The sequence below is a fragment of the Ammospiza caudacuta genome, chromosome 5 (assembly GCF_027887145.1).
Source record: "Ammospiza caudacuta isolate bAmmCau1 chromosome 5, bAmmCau1.pri, whole genome shotgun sequence".
Classification (NCBI taxonomy): domain Eukaryota; kingdom Metazoa; phylum Chordata; class Aves; order Passeriformes; family Passerellidae; genus Ammospiza; species Ammospiza caudacuta.
In genome coordinates this window covers 64,073,561-64,092,557 of record NC_080597.1, presented here as the reverse complement: position 1 = coordinate 64,092,557, position 18,997 = coordinate 64,073,561, and the positions used below count along the sequence as shown (strand labels likewise).

At 37.3% G+C, this 18,997-nt stretch overlaps 1 protein-coding gene across 1 annotated transcript in view; it reads left to right on the top strand.

The window, feature by feature from the left end:
- Positions 1–18,687, top strand: part of PIK3CG (phosphatidylinositol-4,5-bisphosphate 3-kinase catalytic subunit gamma) — a 33,127-nt gene extending 14,440 nt beyond the window's left edge. The window contains exons 5-11 of the mRNA XM_058805222.1: positions 1,875–1,978; positions 4,185–4,331; positions 5,924–6,014; positions 9,125–9,255; positions 9,865–9,976; positions 11,867–12,024; positions 16,733–18,687. Of these exons, the coding sequence (XP_058661205.1) occupies positions 1,875–1,978; positions 4,185–4,331; positions 5,924–6,014; positions 9,125–9,255; positions 9,865–9,976; positions 11,867–12,024; positions 16,733–17,014 (1,025 nt within the window). The 3' untranslated portion in view covers positions 17,015–18,687. The remainder of the gene's footprint in view (positions 1–1,874; positions 1,979–4,184; positions 4,332–5,923; positions 6,015–9,124; positions 9,256–9,864; positions 9,977–11,866; positions 12,025–16,732) is intronic.
- The last annotated feature ends 310 nt before the right edge of the window (positions 18,688–18,997 follow it).

Here is an 18,997-nt window from a genome sequence, read left to right as displayed (position 1 = left end):
TTTCATTATCCAAGTTACTACAACTTAGGTGCTTTTGAGGAGGCAGGGTGGAGTTGTTAGGGGGTTTTTTTGTATGTTTGTTTGATTGGTTTGTTTTTGTGTTATTGTTTGTTTTGGTTTGGGATTCTTGAGGTATTTTTTTGAAAAGTGTCTAATTTTAAAGTCCACTTGTTAGCTCCTGTATATCACTGCCAGATTTACTTTTTACCAGAAGAGATACTGTGTTAGTAACCAGGCTCTGCTAGTAGTTCTTTTCTTAAACCCCCTAGGACAGGTGTAACATTTGTGTTCTGTGAGTTGTCAGCCAATTCTTTTGGCTTGACTTTCTTAATTTGATAGCAATGTTTGAACTGTTCTGATTTTTGTCTAATGTACACTAAGAGCCCAAGATATCTGTGTCTTTGAGCTGCAAAAATAGCAGAGGTAGCAGGTCAAGGGAGGTGATTCTGCCCCTGTGACACTCCATGTGGAATGCTGCATCCAGCTCTGGGTCACTCAGGACAGGAAAGACATGGATCTGCTGGAGTGAGCCCAGAGGAGAGTCACAAAAACAATGGCAGGGCTGGAGCACCTCTCCTGTGAGGATTGTTCAGCCTGGAGAAGGCTCAGGAGACCTAACATCAGCCTGTCTGAGCTTACAGGGAGCTAGTAAAAAGGGGGGGAGACAAATTTTTAGTGGGGCCTGTAGTGATAGGACGAGGGTTAATGATTTTAAACTAAGGAGGACAGATTCTGACTATGCACAAAAGGAAGGTGTTTTATTGTTTTGGTTTTGTTTTTCTTGGTTTTTTTGTTTTGTTTTGTTTGTTTGTTTGTTTGTTTTTTATGATGAGGGTGTTAGCACACTGGAACAGGTTGCCTAGGGTGGTAGAAATGCCCCATGCCTGGAAATATTCAAGGTCAAGTTGGATGGGGCTCTGAGCAAGTTGAGTTGAAGATGTCCCTGCTCGTTGCAGGGGGATTGGACTAGATAGCCTTTAAAGGTCCTGTCCAACCCAAACTAATCCATGATTCTATGATTCTATTTTATGTATCCAGGTCCATGTTTAGCTTTATCAGTATGGGGGTTTTTTGTCTTTAATTTTTATCTCCAAAATTACTTTACATGCATATACATCCTCTGCTGTGTAGCTACAGTTTCTTTAGGACAGTGTTCAGGTCTTTGCCTTAATGTAGGGTAATCACCAGTGTATTGCTTATGGTGCTGACACTCACTGGCTGAGGTGAAAAAAATACATCATGCATTGTATAATCTGTACTATTCTGAGTTGAAGATTTAGGAGCTTGAGGTTTTATTAATGAAGAGATTGCATTTAAGTATGACTATTAAAATTCTTGTTCATATAAATATACACCAAATTTTTTGCTTAGAGGAATGTGAGATTAAGAAGGCTGCACTGTGAAACCAGTTTTAGGAGGATAGGACATTCAGTGTCTCTGTAGTTTATCTCCTTATGGTTACAGAGCAATTGATTCCAGGAATTCAAAAGCCATCAAGCATTTCTTGTCCGTTATGAGGGAAAATACTTTTTGGTGTGTTCTTCTGTGTTTTGTTTTTAAACAAAAGCTGACATTTAAATGACATTTTAAACTCTTACTGTTCAATGTTTCTAATACTGCAGAGAAGGCACAAGACTTCTGAGGTGTTTGGAGACTTTACGTTTAGGTATCTGAAACAACCCTGGCCACTGATAGTGCAAGTTAAAAAGTTTTCCTCCATTCCTGGAATCAGGAGATCCAGGAGGAAAGCAATTTAAAATGGCAGCTAAACAGAGGTTTTTAGCTAAAGTATAATGCTCAACAAATTTGATTACCTATAACCTTTTTGCCTTCCAGTATTTGATTTCATTGTGTTTTCTTTCTTGTAATTGCAGTTATTGCACAGCTGAGACAAAAACTTGAAAAATTACAGGGCAGCAAACTTCCAGAAAGTTTTAGAGTTCCATATGATCCTGGGCTAAGAGCAGGAGCACTAGTGGTAAGTATATTCTGACTTCGTACAAATAATTAAAAAAAAAAATTTGCAAGTATGTGTCACTTGGTAAAAAGTTTACTAATAAAAGGTCTTATTTCTGTGTGGACACAGTGACATTGCATGGACTCAGTAGATTTTTGTTCCCAGAGGTATTATTATTTTTCTAAATGTAAAAACATGCCACCATGGGCTAAAAATTTTGCAATAACCCATGAAATCCTAATCATTAAATGGCAATTATACTTTTTCTTTTTCCATTAAACCAGGTAGCTGACTTTTTTTTAAATTAAATAACTGTATAAGACTCTTATCTGATTCAGGGGCTTTGGGATATTCAGTTTCCATTCTTTCAGTTACTTTCTCTGTCTTATCCTGATTCATATCTGTCACTAAGGTTTGGGTCCAGACCTTCATCATGCTTACAAAAATGCCTGCCTCTGCTATCTCTGATTTTTCAGTATCTCTGTGTTAGTTTTGTTAGAAAGTACATTATGATTTTGTTAGAAATACATTAAGAAACACTTGGGTTTTTCTATATTGCTGCCTTCAGTTTTGTGGTGAGATTGCAATTGAGTATGTTGACTCAGAGTTAAAAAAAGATTCATAGATCAGCAGATGTGAAGTGAGAGGAAATTGGATCATGCATCTAAAATGCAATGCGAGGTCTGGGTAAGGAAGCACAGTCAAGATCCTTGGACTCACTTCATGTGCAGCAAGAACCCTACAAGAAAAGAACCCCTTTATTTTCTCCTGGCTGAGGACAGAAAAACCCTACTATTTAAGGAATTTCCAAATGCTCAGGTATTGTCTAGATATGGCCATGTTTCTGTTAAATAAACCTGTGCCTTGGAAGACAGGCTATAAACTGGTCTGTCTTCAATCTGAGATAATGAAACACCTTTCAGGTGAGCAAGGCTGAAGCCCTGTCAGCACAGAAGCCAATTCAGACATTTCTTACTCTGAAGTAATTTGTGATTTCTTAAATACTATTTTCTTGTTAGCGTTTTGTATATTCTCTTTAGTCTTCTTTTATATATATTTTTTGGTGCAGAAATCATCAACTTTGACAGAAAGTAGGTTTTAAAATAAAAAAGATTTCTCTGGATTTTCTAGTTTTTCTTCACTTAGGAAATACTCAGTCCTATCAGGACCTTCCTAGATGAACTAAACAATAGATTTACAAAGGATGTCCAAGAATCAATGTGTTAGCTTTTCTTTTTCCAAACTATATGAATAAAAATGTTTGGTAAAACCAACTAAGCTTTCATTTAATGTCTATTCTAACACGTACTGTTTGTCCATAATCTTTAAAACCTAAAATTTTTTAAGTCTAAACCAAATATTTGAAACAAAATCAGAGTTTCAAATAAGTTTGAAGATTTTAAAAGTTCTTTCCTTTTTGAAAATGAGGATGGTAAAAACTATTTTGTTTAAAACTACAGGCTCAGAATGTAGATGAAATATGAATATACTAAAATACTCCTATATAATGAATTCTATCTGCTCTCAAACACTGATGTGCAGTTGCTTGTTTTTTTTTTTTTTTAATTTTAGATGGCTTTGTTGTACATAGTAATGTTCAACAATGAATCAGGAATTCCAGAATAGAAAGTCAGACATACTACAGTTGTCTTAGCCATAATAAATGAAAAAAAAAAACATTTAAAATACTGCAGTTTCACATCTGAATTTATCAGTATTGAAAATGTAATTAAATAGGGAATCTATTATCTTATGAATGATTACCTTAAATTAGTTTCAAAAATGCCATTTCCCCCATGAATTTTAAGACATTACTAAGGGAATTGAATTAAGCAATCTGGAATGTAGCTGCTAGAAGTCAGAAGGGTGGATGATGTGGTAAATTGCATTGGACAATGATAATTTTCTGGTTTTGCAAAGCACCTGTCAGAGTGCCCTTGTGAAGGGCCATATTTTCCAGGTTTGTCAGAATCTCTATTCCTGTTTTAAATTTGTCTGAAGCAAGCTAAATCCACTTTTGGTGAGTTAAAATACACTTTTTCCTTTATCATGGTTAAAAGTTGTGTAGGTTCAAGGAGGCTTTTTGTGGCAACTGAACTCCTTCCTTTACATCTGCTTTCAGTGTGTTGCTTGTGGTATAGCTGAGTGGAAGCTGGTAAACTATTCTCTTAAAAAGGTTTCTTGGGTTGATGTTGGCATCAGGAAACAGTAAGCATGTCTTTCACAGATAGAAAAATGTAAAGTAATGGCGTCCAAGAAGAAACCCCTCTGGCTTGAATTTAAATGTGCAGATCCAACAGCTCTGTCAAATGAAACCATAGGCATCATCTTCAAACATGGAGATGACCTCCGTCAGGACATGCTAATTTTACAGGTATGAGAGCTAAACCTTATAAAAGATAACATGAATATTTTAAAATATTTTAAAATAATTTTGCTTTTCCAAAGTGTCTATACCTCGTCTTCACTGTCCATATGAAATGAGAGGTTGTCTTTTGTATTTAAAACTCTGTATGGCAAGGCTGACATCAGCACTGGCTCATCTTTGTTGTACTGTGTTATGGATTAACCCTGGTGGCATGGAAAAAGAGGAAGAGCAAGAAAACTTGTGAGTTGAGCTAAAGGTGGTTTAATACACAAAGGAGATGTGGAAGAACGAAGGAAGAAAACAAAACAAGTGGTGCTAAGGCAGTCACTCCACATCCCATGGGTGGACCAGTTCCCAGCCAGTCCCTGCACATAGGATAGTTAACCTACATAAGCCCTTGCTCCCTGTTTTATTGCTGAGCATGGCATTGTTCAGCATGGATATTTCTTTGGTTGGTTCAGGTTGTGTCCCTGGTTGTGTCCCTTCCCAATCTCTTGTGCACCCCAATCTAGTCACAGTGAGTTGGGTGAGGAACTGGCAGCCTTGGCACCCAGCAGGCACTGTTCAGCTGGGACATGGGCACATCAGTGTGTTCCCAGCTCTGCTTTGGCCACCCCCTACACAGCACCCTACAAACTGCTCTGAAGAAAAGGCACTTCATCCCAACCAGACACAGTGCATACAGCTACCCTGGCTTTTCCTGCCATATGCCAGACATATTTCACATTTTAGTGTTCTAGAGTGTGGTGGTGTTCACAGGGGTCCCAGGATGAGGGAAGAGAGGAGAATCTTGACTCCATTTTTCAGAAGGCTGATTTATTATTTTATGATGTATATTATATTAAAGAAAATTATATACTAAAAGTACACTAAAGAAAGAGAAAGGATTTCATCAGAAGGCTAGAAAAGAAAAGAATGGAATGATAATAAAATCTTGTGACTGACCAGAGTCTGAGACAGCTGGACTGTGATTGGTCATCAAGTAGAAACAATCCACATCAGACCAATCAAAGATGCACCTGCTGCATTCCACAGCAACAGATAATTATTGTTTACATTTCATTTCTGAGGCCTCTCAGCTTCTCAGGAGAAAAATCCTAGCAAAAGTATTTTTCAGAAAATATGTCCATGACACTAGAGACAGAATCTTACTTAGTGCAAGATGCCCTGTTTCTCTGATGAAGTGTTTTTATCTTTTATTTATGCAGTGGGTGAAGTTAGCAAATGAAAAATCAGTAGCTAGTGTCACTCTAGGTTCAGACAACTGGTTTGTTAGGGCTTTGGAGGTATTAATGGGGAAAAGTGTGCATGCTTGCTAACACATTCAATCTTACCTTATGTAGAAATCATACTGTATATTTATTAATACGTTATAGAAGAGTAAAGATCTACTGGTTGCAGAACAGAAGAAGAAATATAAACCCTGGTTCTATAACTGATTATCTTGAATGGCTGCAGACTTTCTGTATGCATCTCTTAATTAAATAGCAAAGTAAGTTTAGCCCCATCTTAGAAGTCTTAGAAGTGTTATTTGTATGAGTAATCTGTAATGTTGAAATAATTTGAAATAACTTAGCATATCCATTTGTTTTTACTAGATTCTTCGAATTATGGAATCCATTTGGGAAGCAGAATCCTTGGATCTCTGTTTGTTGCCATATGGTTGCATTTCTACCGGGAACAAAATAGGTATGTGATCACACTTACTGTGATTTGAAATTCAAAATACCATATTTACAGAAGATCTGGGAGAACTATTCTAATACATGCTGTAGTCCTGAGGTAAGCAGCTCTTTATTACACTTGCTGTGAGCAGCCTTCAGGTGCAGCTTGGCAGTGGTTTCTGCCCCTCCCTGAGCTGTAGCACAGCTGTTTACTGGCTGTGATTCCTGTGCAATGGCTTGGCCTGTGCTGCAAGCTCCTCTTTAAAAACAATATCTAGTATGAAACATAAGTGAAAGTGAGTGACTTATTCAAGATGTATTTTAATGTGTTGACAGGAATAAAATAAAGAGCAAAGCATTTACATTTTTTCCTCACCTAAAGCTTCATACCTTATACCACATAGAAGCAGCAACATTACTTAACAGGATACTCAGGTAATATTTCTCTCTGGGCATTAGTTCCTGCAGCAGAGATGATCAATTTTTCAGAACGTGTGGTGAAAGAAATCAAGTAAGAATTCCCAATAAAATTAAGACTCTTTATAACTCTTTAATATACTTATGTAATGTACTTCTTCTCTAAAATCCATTGCCACATAAAATTTTTTAACATCCTTTGGATTTCAGGATATCTCAGAAAACCCAAACTCACTGACAAAATACCTGATAGTGTGACATAAGAGAGTTTCTTTTCTCCTAATAGAAATGTTTTAAAATTGAATGATATTTATTGATAGAATTTTAATAATAAAGAAAATGGAAAATTGTACATCAAAATGCTAACTAACTATAAATATAAGGAAAGTCAGGGGGTTTCTCTTCTTTAGAAGCTTTAAATCTAATTTTTAAAGAGCTTTTTAGGATCAGATTTAATTTTGTTTAAAATTATCTCAAGAAAATGTAATGTATTGAAAAAATGAAGGAATAAGGAGGAATTCTGCCAGTAATTCTAGCATTTTCATACTTGAGTTACAGATTTCTGTTATTCTTTCCTGAATTCTTAATTGATTCCCCATTCTTCTGTCTCAAGGAAATAATATTTGATTTTCCTATAGGTATGGGAGAGCTGTAAGAATTTAGTACTTTTTTAGCACCACAGCAGGGGCATGGTTAATCATATTAACACTTCTGCTTGGTTTACTGAGAATACCTGCAGCCTAAATTAGTAATGCCCAATGTGGCACACTTTGATGTAGAGCTTATGCTTGTTTGGAGCAGAACCAAAGAGTAGTGGCATGCAAATGTTCTTTCACAGTATTCACATGTGGTCTTCTTCCAGGCTGCTTCTTCCCTCTCTATTAATACTCCCATGGAACTTGGGCAGTTTCTGTGCATTGACACAAGGCCAGTACCCCACTCTACACTGAGCATAGGGAAATGAGTGTCTTATATGTGAGGCTGGCACCCCCTCCTGCATAGAGCATTCTCATTCTGTTAAAGACATCGCATCCAGTGCAGTTTGTAGTTTTGGAAGCATCTGTCCTTTCCACTGCTGTGCCAAGCAGGCCTGTGTAGGATGGACTTTCTCTTCTCTGTATCACTGGTACAAGGTCACACCCTGCTCTTTCTCCCTTTGACATGTCCATATGTTCCTGGCTCTGGGAGGCAATTACCACTACTTACTGTGCAGCATCACTGCAGAAAACAAGAAGTTCAAGCTGGCTTTTAGAAGAGTCACCACAGAGCTCCAGACACACATTGCATGGTGCATTTCCTGCTGCACTCCCTCCCAGCTGGATGCAGCCCAGCTGAGACCTGCTGTCCTTGGCACCTCCTGAGCCAGCCGGCTCTGCTCCCCCGCCGCCAAGGAGCTCTTGGCCGGCAGAGGGAGATTGGTGAGCACAGCCAGGGAAAGCTTTTCCAACAGCTGGAATGGGAGCTGCAGCTCACACCCGGGAGAAAAACAACAGCTTGAAGCTTGACAAGCTGAGATCAAAATGCAAAGCTTGCAAATTTGGTGGTCTTGGTGGTGGGTTTTGGAGGTCATAGTTCCACCATAGTTTTATGGCAAACATATCCAGGCCACTGTAACGACAGAAGAAAATACCTCCAGGGGTATTCAGCCATGAATTCAGCCATGCAGAGAGGGCAGGAAGAGATTGCTGTGTTGTTACTCTGTTACAGGAAAATTTGCACATCATTCAGTAATTGCAGAAGGGTGGGATTATGATTAGAAAGAAATTTATCTGCTTCAGACAGTTAAGTTGAAATCAACTCAGAAGCTGCTTTGAATTGCTTTGGAGAGAAATGGATATTTTTGTTTGCTTGCTTATCTCTGAACTGGAGCTGAAGCTAGAAGACACTGTTGAACTTGAACCAGAGGGAAAAAAAAATTTCCAATTACCAAATAAATTCAATTAAAATCTGACTTTCCCCCATATAGGCATGCCCAGTCTGGACTGCATTTGCTAGTCTTGGCTACAGTGCAGGGTTGTGTTGCAGCGTGTGTTTCTGCATTTCCCTTTAGCTTCCTCTCTGTCACATGCCATGCTGGCAGGAGCAGGACAAGGCCCTGTTTCTGCATGGTATTGCTGTGATGTGCCAGTGTGCCTTGGCAAGGGTCTGTTCAATCTAGGGACAGACCCCATGGCCCTGACAACCAGAGCTTTCCACCAGCAATCCCAGTGCTGTACCTTGCCGTGCACTGGGATTTCTGAGTTTTCTGTGTAAATGCACACTTAAGCTAAATTGGATTTACTGCAGGAGGGCCAGCTCTATTCCTCTGTCACAGCCCTGGCAAGACTTGCATTCCTAGACTGCAGCAAAATGAAAGCTTTTCTTCAGCTCCTTGTATTTGTTAGGTTGGAGAGAAGCTGGGGAAAATGTGAATTGGGATCAAGACAGGAATATTCCCTCTCGTTGGGAAAAGCTTTATGCAGTGAGTCCCCACTCATCATGTGATACATCCATTTTAAAAGAGGAGGAATTTTGATGCCAGGCTCTTTATGAACTCTGTCTGGTTTCAGCTGGGAATGAACAGGAACCATTGCTTCTTGTCAAATAAATTTCTGCTCACAACCTATGAAGACCTGCAGTTGGTTTTTAAACACATTTTAAAATTTAATTGTGAATATTTTTAGTATGCTTTGATAAAAATGTAATACCTTCTTCTAACCTTTTCCTTATTTTCTTAAGGAATGATTGAAATTGTGAAAGATGCTACAACAATTGCCAAAATTCAACAGAGTACAGTTGGGAACACTGGTGCATTTAAGGATGAAATATTAAACCAGTGGCTCAAGGAAAGATGCATGATTGAAGAGAAGGTGAGTTCTTTGAATTTTTAGGAAGGATTTTAAATTGCACCCTACTAATTTAGGAGCATTGAGCCCATATATTTGTGTTTGTTACTTGTGGGGTTTTGAAAAATCCATTCATTTTCCCTGCACTCAGCTGTGGGTGTCTATGAATGAGCCTTTAGCATCCAGCTGGCAGCCAAGCTCCTGAGAGACAGGATGCTTCTGAAATCACTCCTTTATCAATGGAAGTTAAAAGTGATACATGAGGAGCAGGTTGAGAGGACATCTAAGAGTACTGAAAGGCAATGTGGTTTTAGAGGATTCAGGCGCAGGTTTTGTACTCACAACTCCTTTGCTTGTGTACATCCACTGACCCACTGCAGCTTTCTGCCACATTTTTTCCCTCAGAATGTGTGATCTGCTCTGTGCTGCTTTTCTGTGCTGAGGGACAGAGCCAGCACAGGGGGTGCAGTGCAGGGCTGTGAGCTTGGTCTCTGTTGTGCAGTGCTGTATTTTATAGAACAGTTTGCCTAAGTGTTGGTAGATACATTTCAACAGAAAGGTACATAACTTTGAGAATGGTTGCATTTAGTACCTAGCATTGAAGCATGTAACATCTCTAAGCTTTATTTTTAGTTTCAGGCAGCTGTGGAAAGATTTGTTTATTCTTGTGCTGGATACTGTGTGGCAACCTTTGTACTTGGAATAGGAGACAGGCACAACGACAACATCATGATTACAGAAACAGGTGGGTTGTTTTTTTTGAGAATTTCATAGATGTGCAGACTGTCTATACTTCACTAGATTTATGTTTCATTTTAATAAATAGTGCATTTAACAATGAATGAAGAGACACAAACCAGTTCTGTCAGTGGTGCTTACAAGGTCAAGTAACACTGAAATGTATTTTCACCCCTGTTGGCCTTCATACAGGCTGGAGATATCTATCTAATAATGCCATTATTTTCCAGGGAGCAGTTTCATACAAACTAAGTCATTAGAAATGTCAACCAAATTTTTTTTACTGTCTACATCTAAGGTCTGAACACCAAAAAACTTTATAAAGCAGGCAGCTGTTCATCTATCTGATGTGTGGTTGTGATTCTCACAGTGTTCAGTGGAACTGAATTCTGTCAGAATTCAGATGTTGCTGGACTGTTTTCATCTCTGAGGAATGTAGTTGCTTTGTGTACTGTTGTAAAAACTTTTAGGAAATAGGTGTACATGGAGTATATTTGTTTACCTACTAAAATTTGTGGGATGGTTATATACTCCTGAAGAAATTCAGTTTTATTGTACTCCAAACTTTGGGAGTTACTTCCATAGCTGCACATTGTTTCATCCTTAATTTTACTTACCTATGGAAAGAACCCCTGAACAATCTACATATGGAGGAGTTTTATTTAGTCTAAGGAATTCACTTTTAGTTTCATGATCCTCTCACTTCATAATTAGTCTCTGGTAAGCGATGGAAAATAGTTAGAAAGCTGAATATTTATTATTGATTATATTAAAGTTTTATCAGTTGAAAGCTGGAGAGAAGAAGTACCCTGAAGGCAGAAATTATCTAATTGAAGACTACAGTAAAAAAGTTCAGTAGAAGCCCTTGGGGAAGAAGTGACTAAGAAATGCTTTAATTTCAACATTATATATAATATAATGTGATGTATATATAATATAATGTGATGGCAGAACATGAGGCATGGGTCAATAGACAGAAACTGAAAAAGAGGTGTTGTTCTGTTGTGGTCATGAGCAGGTTTGCCTCAGAGTCTTTAACAGGATCTCTCTTGAGCCTCAGGGGCCAGGAGGATCTCGGTCTGAGAGGTCTGCAGAGAGTCAGATTTGGTAGGCTGGGGGAACTTGAAAGCTGGCTTAAAATCTGGAACGTTTAAGGATATTCCACCTACAGATCACTGTTAAGTATCATCTTATATAATTAGATATTTTATCTTTTTTAATAAATATGCCACTACTACAAATCTGTGTTTTTAAGTAACCATACTCTTGTATCCATTTCCTGAGTGCCAGTGAAAGTAATAAAGTAATGTGGAGAGGAGCAGCACACTCCAGTCCTGTAGGTGTAGTGACCCTTAAAAGGAGAGGTTTTCATTGCTTTTGTGGGAACTGGTGCCTTGCTACTCTCTCAAAGCTATCCAAAGGGTGACAATGCAGACTTGGAACACACAGAGTGGTTTAGAAATCACTAATGAAGGTCTGTGAGGAGAAAGCATGTTCTAGTCAATGACATTTGCCAAGGAGATGGGTAGTGCCAGAATCCCATGGGTGTTTGAGACATAACCCCCAAGCCTTTTCCGTGTAGTGATGCTCTGATTGTTACGGGGATGAGGCACAAGCTTTCCTTGGTTATTTTTGAAAAGCTGTGAGTGTATGTTTAGATAGTACAGTAGCTTCTGCCAGACTTTTAACAACTGCCAAAGATAAACAAAAAGTAATTTTGCTAAGAGGACAGAATTATTTATTTCCCAGAAAAAGAAAGAAAATAGTCTTTTCTGCTGAACTTAAGAGTGATCATATGTACTGAAAAAAAGGGGTTGGAACTCCTGTGAATACACCTAAGTGTTCTTTGCAGTTTATTTTATTTGTGTGAATGTGACTTCTTCTTCTCTTTATGAAGGTAACCTTTTCCATATTGATTTTGGCCATATTCTTGGGAATTATAAAAGCTTCCTTGGAATTAATAAGGAGAGAGTTCCTTTTGTGCTGACTCCAGATTTTCTGTATGTCATGGGAACTTCCGGAAAGAAGACAAGTCTCCATTTCCACAAATTTCAGGTAAAAGAATGGGAATTTAGCTGCAAATCAATTAAGCAATTTTTTTACCCTCTAAAATGAGCATTAGTGCTTTGATTTTCAAAGATCTAGGCTCCTGGGTATTATGTTAATAAAATGTACCGAATCATAATATGATTCCGGGATATTTTAGGCCCAACTAAGAGAAAAAATGATCTGTACAATTATGGGAACTAGAATTCAAACATTCACAAAGGCAAACTGAAAAGCTCATTAGCAGCAGACCAGATAAGCAGTTCTTTCTTTGTTTCTTGTCTTGATTGAAAACACTTTGCAGAGGGCTTCAGTGTTGGTGCAATTAGAAGAAGCTCATGGCTCTAGGCAGAGCCTCTGTGGAGTATGAGCAGGATTGAGGCATTCTTTAGCTGTCTTGGCCAGTGTTATTCCCTCCTGAGTCTGGCCCCGAGTTCTGGGACTTGGACTGCTGCATCTGAGTAAAAATCTGTAGTGACCCTAAGCTATTTCAGATGGTGGTTTGTGAAGTGGATGGATAGATTTAACTGTGAAAGAAGGGGCATTAAAAATCTGTTCTATTGCTTCTATTTGAAATTTAGTGCTTTCAAACCTGTTGGGATTATTTGAGCTAGTGTAGAACCTGGTCAAAGAGGGAGTTTAGTATGCAGTTCCTATGTTTAATGAAATTAATGGGAGCATGGTTCGTCAAAAGTACATGTATGTCTGAAGTCTTTGGAGACTTTGAGTAAAGTGTCTGATTTAGAAAGCAAGTTCCTTATAATATTAAAAGAAAAATTCTTCTGTGGAGTGAGTCAAAGCCAAAGACTGAATTTCATGTTCTGGATTCCTTGTGGATGAATTAGTCCCAGTATGGAGTCTGGTTTCCCAGTACCTTAATTAAGGTCCTTCCTGTTGGATGGTGACTATGTCCCTTTGAACACATATGCAGTTACTTCAGCATTTTGTCTCCATGTGTGGATGCATCTCAATGCTTTTACTCACTCATCCAAAAATGAGTGTTACCCATCTTTGGGCTGGACACATCCTGCAGGCTTCCCTGCCATGGATGGGGATCCATTTGGATCCTCTTGCAATTCCCACCTTATGGTATCCTTATGTTAGGACAAATCACATTGTCCACCAGAGACAATCAAAAGGGAGAGGCCATGTGTGGAGAGGACTCATGCAAAGAAGAACCAATGATCTTTGAAACTTCTGAAAATAATTAAAGAACCAGCTGCAATCCTTGAATTTTCTTTTTTGCCAGGTCTGCCTTTATCACAGTGGAAGTGTTTTGAAGGAAACTTGTAGATCAAAAGATGTTAGGGTGGGGTTTGCCATGGGTTGGAACTACTGTGGGAAGGGAACTATATTGGAAGGGAATGCTGAGCCCATGCTCTCAGGGAAGCCTGTGAGCTGTGCTGTGTACAACAATGATACTGTTGCCACAGCTATTAAGTCATGTACAGGTGTGGGACTGAAGCACCATTCTGGGGTATGTAATTTCAAAGACCTCTGTTCTTGAAGCAGAAAATAGAAGTGTGAAAGTGTGCTAATGGAGAATTGAAAGGTGTCTGCAGTGAGGTAAAGATGTTTTCATATACATGGATCGTCCAGCTCTTTAGAGAGAATCTGACCTTTGCTTCAGTAGCCCAGACACCAAAATCAATTGGAAATAAGTTTGGTCATAGCCTCTCTTCAATACATTATGCCTCCATCATAGAGTCCTGGGTTTGACTAAATAAACTTTTTGTTACTCTGGTACTAATTTCTAAGTTACTAAGTACTGCTACCATCCCAGTAATGCACAGTTTAGGAATGCTGTGATAGCACCAATGTCATTTCCACTTGTGTCCTTGGCCAGATAAAAGGTGATTAATTGCTTTTACTGTTGTGAGTTTTGATGGTGATGGGAGACCTGGGCATTTTAAGTGACATGGTTTAGGCACAGACAACAATAAACTGACCAAAAAAATGTAAGTTCATGTATAGTTCTGCTGCAATAGCTACTGTTTATATACCACTATTGCAGTAGTACTTTAAAAGTCTTTTCTGTCTCAAAGACCAGTAAAAAATAAAATACTTCTATACAAGTAAAAGAGTAACACAGAGCAAGATTTGCATCACATATTTGGCTATAAAAAAAGTATGGGTTTTAATTACATGGACAGAGTTTAAAAAAACTGAAAATTGTAGTTTCATTTTCCAGTTGACTTGTTTCATCATATTTCCTAATATTGAGGGATTCATTCAGTCTGCCTGCTGACTCATTCAAGTATTAATGGAAAAGTCTCAGCATTTATCCTTCATTAATTTTTAAGAACATCTCTCATTATTTTGTACTTTACTACATTTAAACAGTTTGTACTTCAGAAGACTCCTTTGTTTTGTACAGTCTTGGGTGTTTTTATTAACTTAATAATCTACTTTTATAAAATTTTATTTCTTTTTTATTCCCTGGACATAGTCCATACAGATGTGTTAGCCAGATCTCGTATTGCAGATGATGGAGAAGGTTAAAAGGACAAATAACTTTGACCAAAGTTCACTGCAGAAGAGTGAATTTATTTAATTACAAAATCTCATGTATTTGATTGTCAAACAAAGGTCACAGAAAGTAAAAGGGTACTCAATTCATCACTGAGAAATACTTATTTGGAGTATACTGTACAGGGAAGGGATGGCCTATGTAATAGAACTTGGGCACTTTATATTATAAAAATGCCTGGATTTTAGGATAATAATAATTAGGTCAGTTTCAGGCTTTCAGAATGATTGTTCTTTTCTTTCCTGTTGGGCAATTTGCTTTCTCCTCAGCTCCTCTCATTTTGCCTCTGGCTTTAGATGAGTTATCAGCTTTCTTCTCAATCCCACAGTAAACATGTGCCTGCCCTTGACACACACCTATCATCTGGGCTATTTTTGGTTCTCACCGCCTCTCTCAGAAGTGTAAAAATTCCTTTTCTTGGAAAATACTAATGCAAAACCACATCCAGATCCTGTCTGAATGAATAACTTTAACAGGCAGATGCAGATTTTTAAAATCTTTTGAATTCCTGGAAGGATTGCCTTTGAGATGCAGTGATACCAGGTTTTTCTTGACTGCATAATTGTTTTTCTGTCTCAGACACCCAGAGCAGTGAGATACATCATCCATACAGAAATGTAAAACCTTCTTTGATATAACTATAAAGACCTTTCATCTCTTTCAAGGGTAACAAAACACAGACTAACTCTTGTGACAAGATTTCTCTGTTTGAAGTTAAGAATTACAAAAAATAAATTTTTCTCCTGCTATAATGGAAAGAAGCTATTCCCTGTGATAAGGTGATTGTGCTTTCTATTGTAAGCTGTGCTTTGACCATTGCATTTAATCTTTTGCTGTGCTAGAACTAAACTGACACTGGTGTTCATAAGTATAATCTTATTTCAGAACAGAATTTATTTGGGAATAGAGTAAAAGATTTAAGTTCCCAGGCAATACTAAAAAAAGAAATTGTACAGACAGATCTTCAATGTATCATCTTCCTTCCTTTGTATTTGCCTAACCTGTCTAGTTGGGGGTCCTGGTGCTGCTGATGTAAACAGTGATAGATGTTAAGATTATTTGTGCACTTCTTCCTATTTCAGAGAAGAAAAAAACCATATATCTTGTAAAAAATTCCCTGTGTTCTGGAGGGCTGTTGGGATTTGTTGGACGTTTACATTAAAATACTTGGATTTCCCAAGCATTATTCAAAAGCTTAATATACAGCTGTTGAAAGGTTAAATTGAATATTTAATTGGGTAAAAATTAGCATTGCTTCAGCTGTGGTTTAAATAATAACAACCTTCTTGGAAATTTTTTTCATATTTTTACATTACTGCATTGCAGACCCAATTTCTAGTTGATTGATGATTGATGTCTTCATTGCATTGTTCTTATTTCTGCTAGTAAATTAGTTATAAATTTAATATAAGAAGTAATAATTTCAATTTATGTATTAGTCTCTTAGCAGGAAATAATTGTTTTTAAAGCATTGCATGTTTTTCCAAGCTGCAGAAATGTCATTCTTCTAAAAGTTCTGTTGTTAAGCACAGATTATTTATACATGAAAATGAAAAGGCTCTAAAAAACGCCTATGGAATCCAGAATGACAGTGCATAGTGATAGAAATCCTGCAGCAAGGCAGAATGCCTGAAGACTAGAGCTGTCAGCTAGAAAAATTCCTTAAACACCAAGGCTGAAAATCTTCCCTGTTAAATAATCCGTCACCACTGCACAGTTAATAGACATCTAGAGAAAATGAAGAGCAATCCCCTGGAGGTGCTGCTTTGTTCAGTCTCGCTTGCCAGCCACAGTCTTTAAATGGAAACATCCCAACAGGAAAGGAAGACAGGGAATTATTGCTGTCTCTTTTAACAGCCACAGAAAGAGGTTATATGGTAGAGAAATTCTTGTGAAATTCTGGTGTGGCTAAGGTTTTATGCTTTAGTAATTAATGTAGTATTAAGAGCTGTTTGTTGTACACCCAAACAGTTCTTGCTGCCCCAAGCTGTGGTGAATGAAGTTACACTGAGCAGCAGGTGCAGAAGTTTGTGTCACATTTCAACTCAGTTGAATGGCTCTGTTGGGTCTCCTGTCACTGACACTTGAGTGATTGAATGGCATTGGTTAATGAGAGTCCTGTGAAATCCCTACACCATCCCTCTCAATCCATCTCCTCAATTAACAAAAATCTCTTCTCTCTCACAGGACGTATGTGTGAAGGCTTATTTAGCTCTCCGACACCACACCAACCTGCTGATCATCCTGTTCTCCATGATGCTGATGACTGGAATGCCCCAATTAACCAGCAAAGAGGATATTGAATATATCAGGGAAGCACTGACAGTAGGGAAAAGTGAAGAAGATGCCAAAAAGCATTTTCTTGATCAGATAGAGGTTTGCAGAGATAAGGGCTGGACAGTGCAATTTAACTGGTTTTTGCATCTTGTGCTTGGAATCAAACAAGGAGTAGAAAAGCATTCTGCTTAATATTTTATGTAAATTAACTGTGGGTGTGAATAGGAGGTTAGTGAACCTACATGTTATTTCTGAATTATGAATAAATGAGCAATCAAAATTGCCTTTTCTCTTTTGGCAGCTTAAATGGATCTTGTAAAAAGGCAAGGACTTTACTCTGCCCCTCCAGAAGATCTTCCTGCAGATAATATTTTTTTTCCATTTCTAATGACACTTCAAGTTGCTGGATTCTTTTAGTTCCTTTGCTGTTTTGGCTTGGATTTTTTTTCCTTCTTTAGCAATAATTTCAGATAAATATAAGGAGGAGGTTGAGTAAGATGATAACCTACCCCTATGACCTTAATTATCCATGAGGGTCAAGTCCTTCAAAACCAGAATTTATATAAAATCTATGGTTTTAGTGAAATCTCTGTAGACAATCCATATGTGTCTCAGGATGGTTTAGACACAAATGTTCTTCATCTACATCCTTCTCTTTTGTCCCTTCCTCGGCATTTTGTCCTTTCTGGATTTTTAATATGTTGTCAGTAGAAAAGAGCTTTGGCTCTGCCATTGGGGGAAATTGCCTTACTGTGACCTCCTCACACAGACAACCAATCTTGACTGCCAGGAGAACTTCATAGTTACTGGGAAGTTCCTCAGATTTGAACATGAAGTTCTGAAGGTTTAATTTTGCAAGGTTTTTTTTACTGTACTTTTTAGTGGGTAACATCCATATTATATTACAGATTATATTCTTAGTGCAAAGTTATTAAAATTCCACCTGTATAGGAAAAGCTTTGTAGAAAAAGCAATGGTACTTCCTTATCACTCAGAGAAAACTCCTTATCTAAGAGTAATTGACACGTTACCAAATATCTGAAAAACCCAAAGTTATTTATTCCTTGGTGATATATTTTCAGGATATACCTAGAAGGAATTAAATGTAATCTTTGAAGTTGTGTATATTTTGCTATTTATTTTCAAATTCCTGAAGAAACAATACTACTGAAAAGCTATTTATGAAAGAAAAACCCCCCTTGTCTTTAATTTCAATATTTAAACTTGAAAGAGGAAAAACTGGGCAGTGTAAGTAGAATTTTAACTCTCTACTTTAGATTGCATGCAAATCAAGTCTGCTTATGGTAGGAAAGGAAAAAGACATATAGCTTGAATTAGTCTTTGACTTGAATTATTATGGTATACTTCTTGCTAATTGATTGTTACCAAAGAGAGAAGATGGCTTATAATATTGCTTTTTTGCACTTGTGCCCATGTAATTTCTTCCTTCATTGTAGTGTTACATGGGCTTTACATTACATATAAATGATTAACTGAATTTTAAAATTCTGTTATCATTTGCTTTGATCATTTCACAGAACTGTTATGATTTTAACTACTGCTACAACTGAGTGCATTCTTGAAGGATTTTTAATAAATGTACTGTAATCGGTGTCTCAGTTATGAGATGTAGCCAATCTATTCTTGAAATGGTGATGTTTAATTGTTTACTGTGCACAAGTATTTTTGATGTAAATGGTAGACCCCAGTTAAGGAAATCTCTAAGATTAAAATGTAGACTATTTTGTTATTCTGTTACATTATTATTCTGTGCAAGATAGGCTTTAGATCATACTAAAATACAAACTAAATGGTGAATATTGTCTGTAAAATGATATTTTAGATATGTATTTTATAGATCTGAAATAAATTGATATGTTTATTTATTTGATTATTATTCATGAATAAGCAGCTTAGTGCAAAATACATGTAAATAATTTTAATCCAGTTTCTTAAAGAATACGTAATCTCAGTAAGAAATAATATTCAAAGTCCCACTCAGAGGAATTGTTTTAGTTCCGTATTAATAACTCTGTATGATGTCAGATGTAATGAAATTTAATAGTCTGTTGCAATTATTGTAATTGAAAAATGTGTATAGAATATTGCCACTTTCAAAGAGCACTTTATTCATTCCTGGTTCGTTCTATGAAGAAAAATCTGAAGATTTTAGTA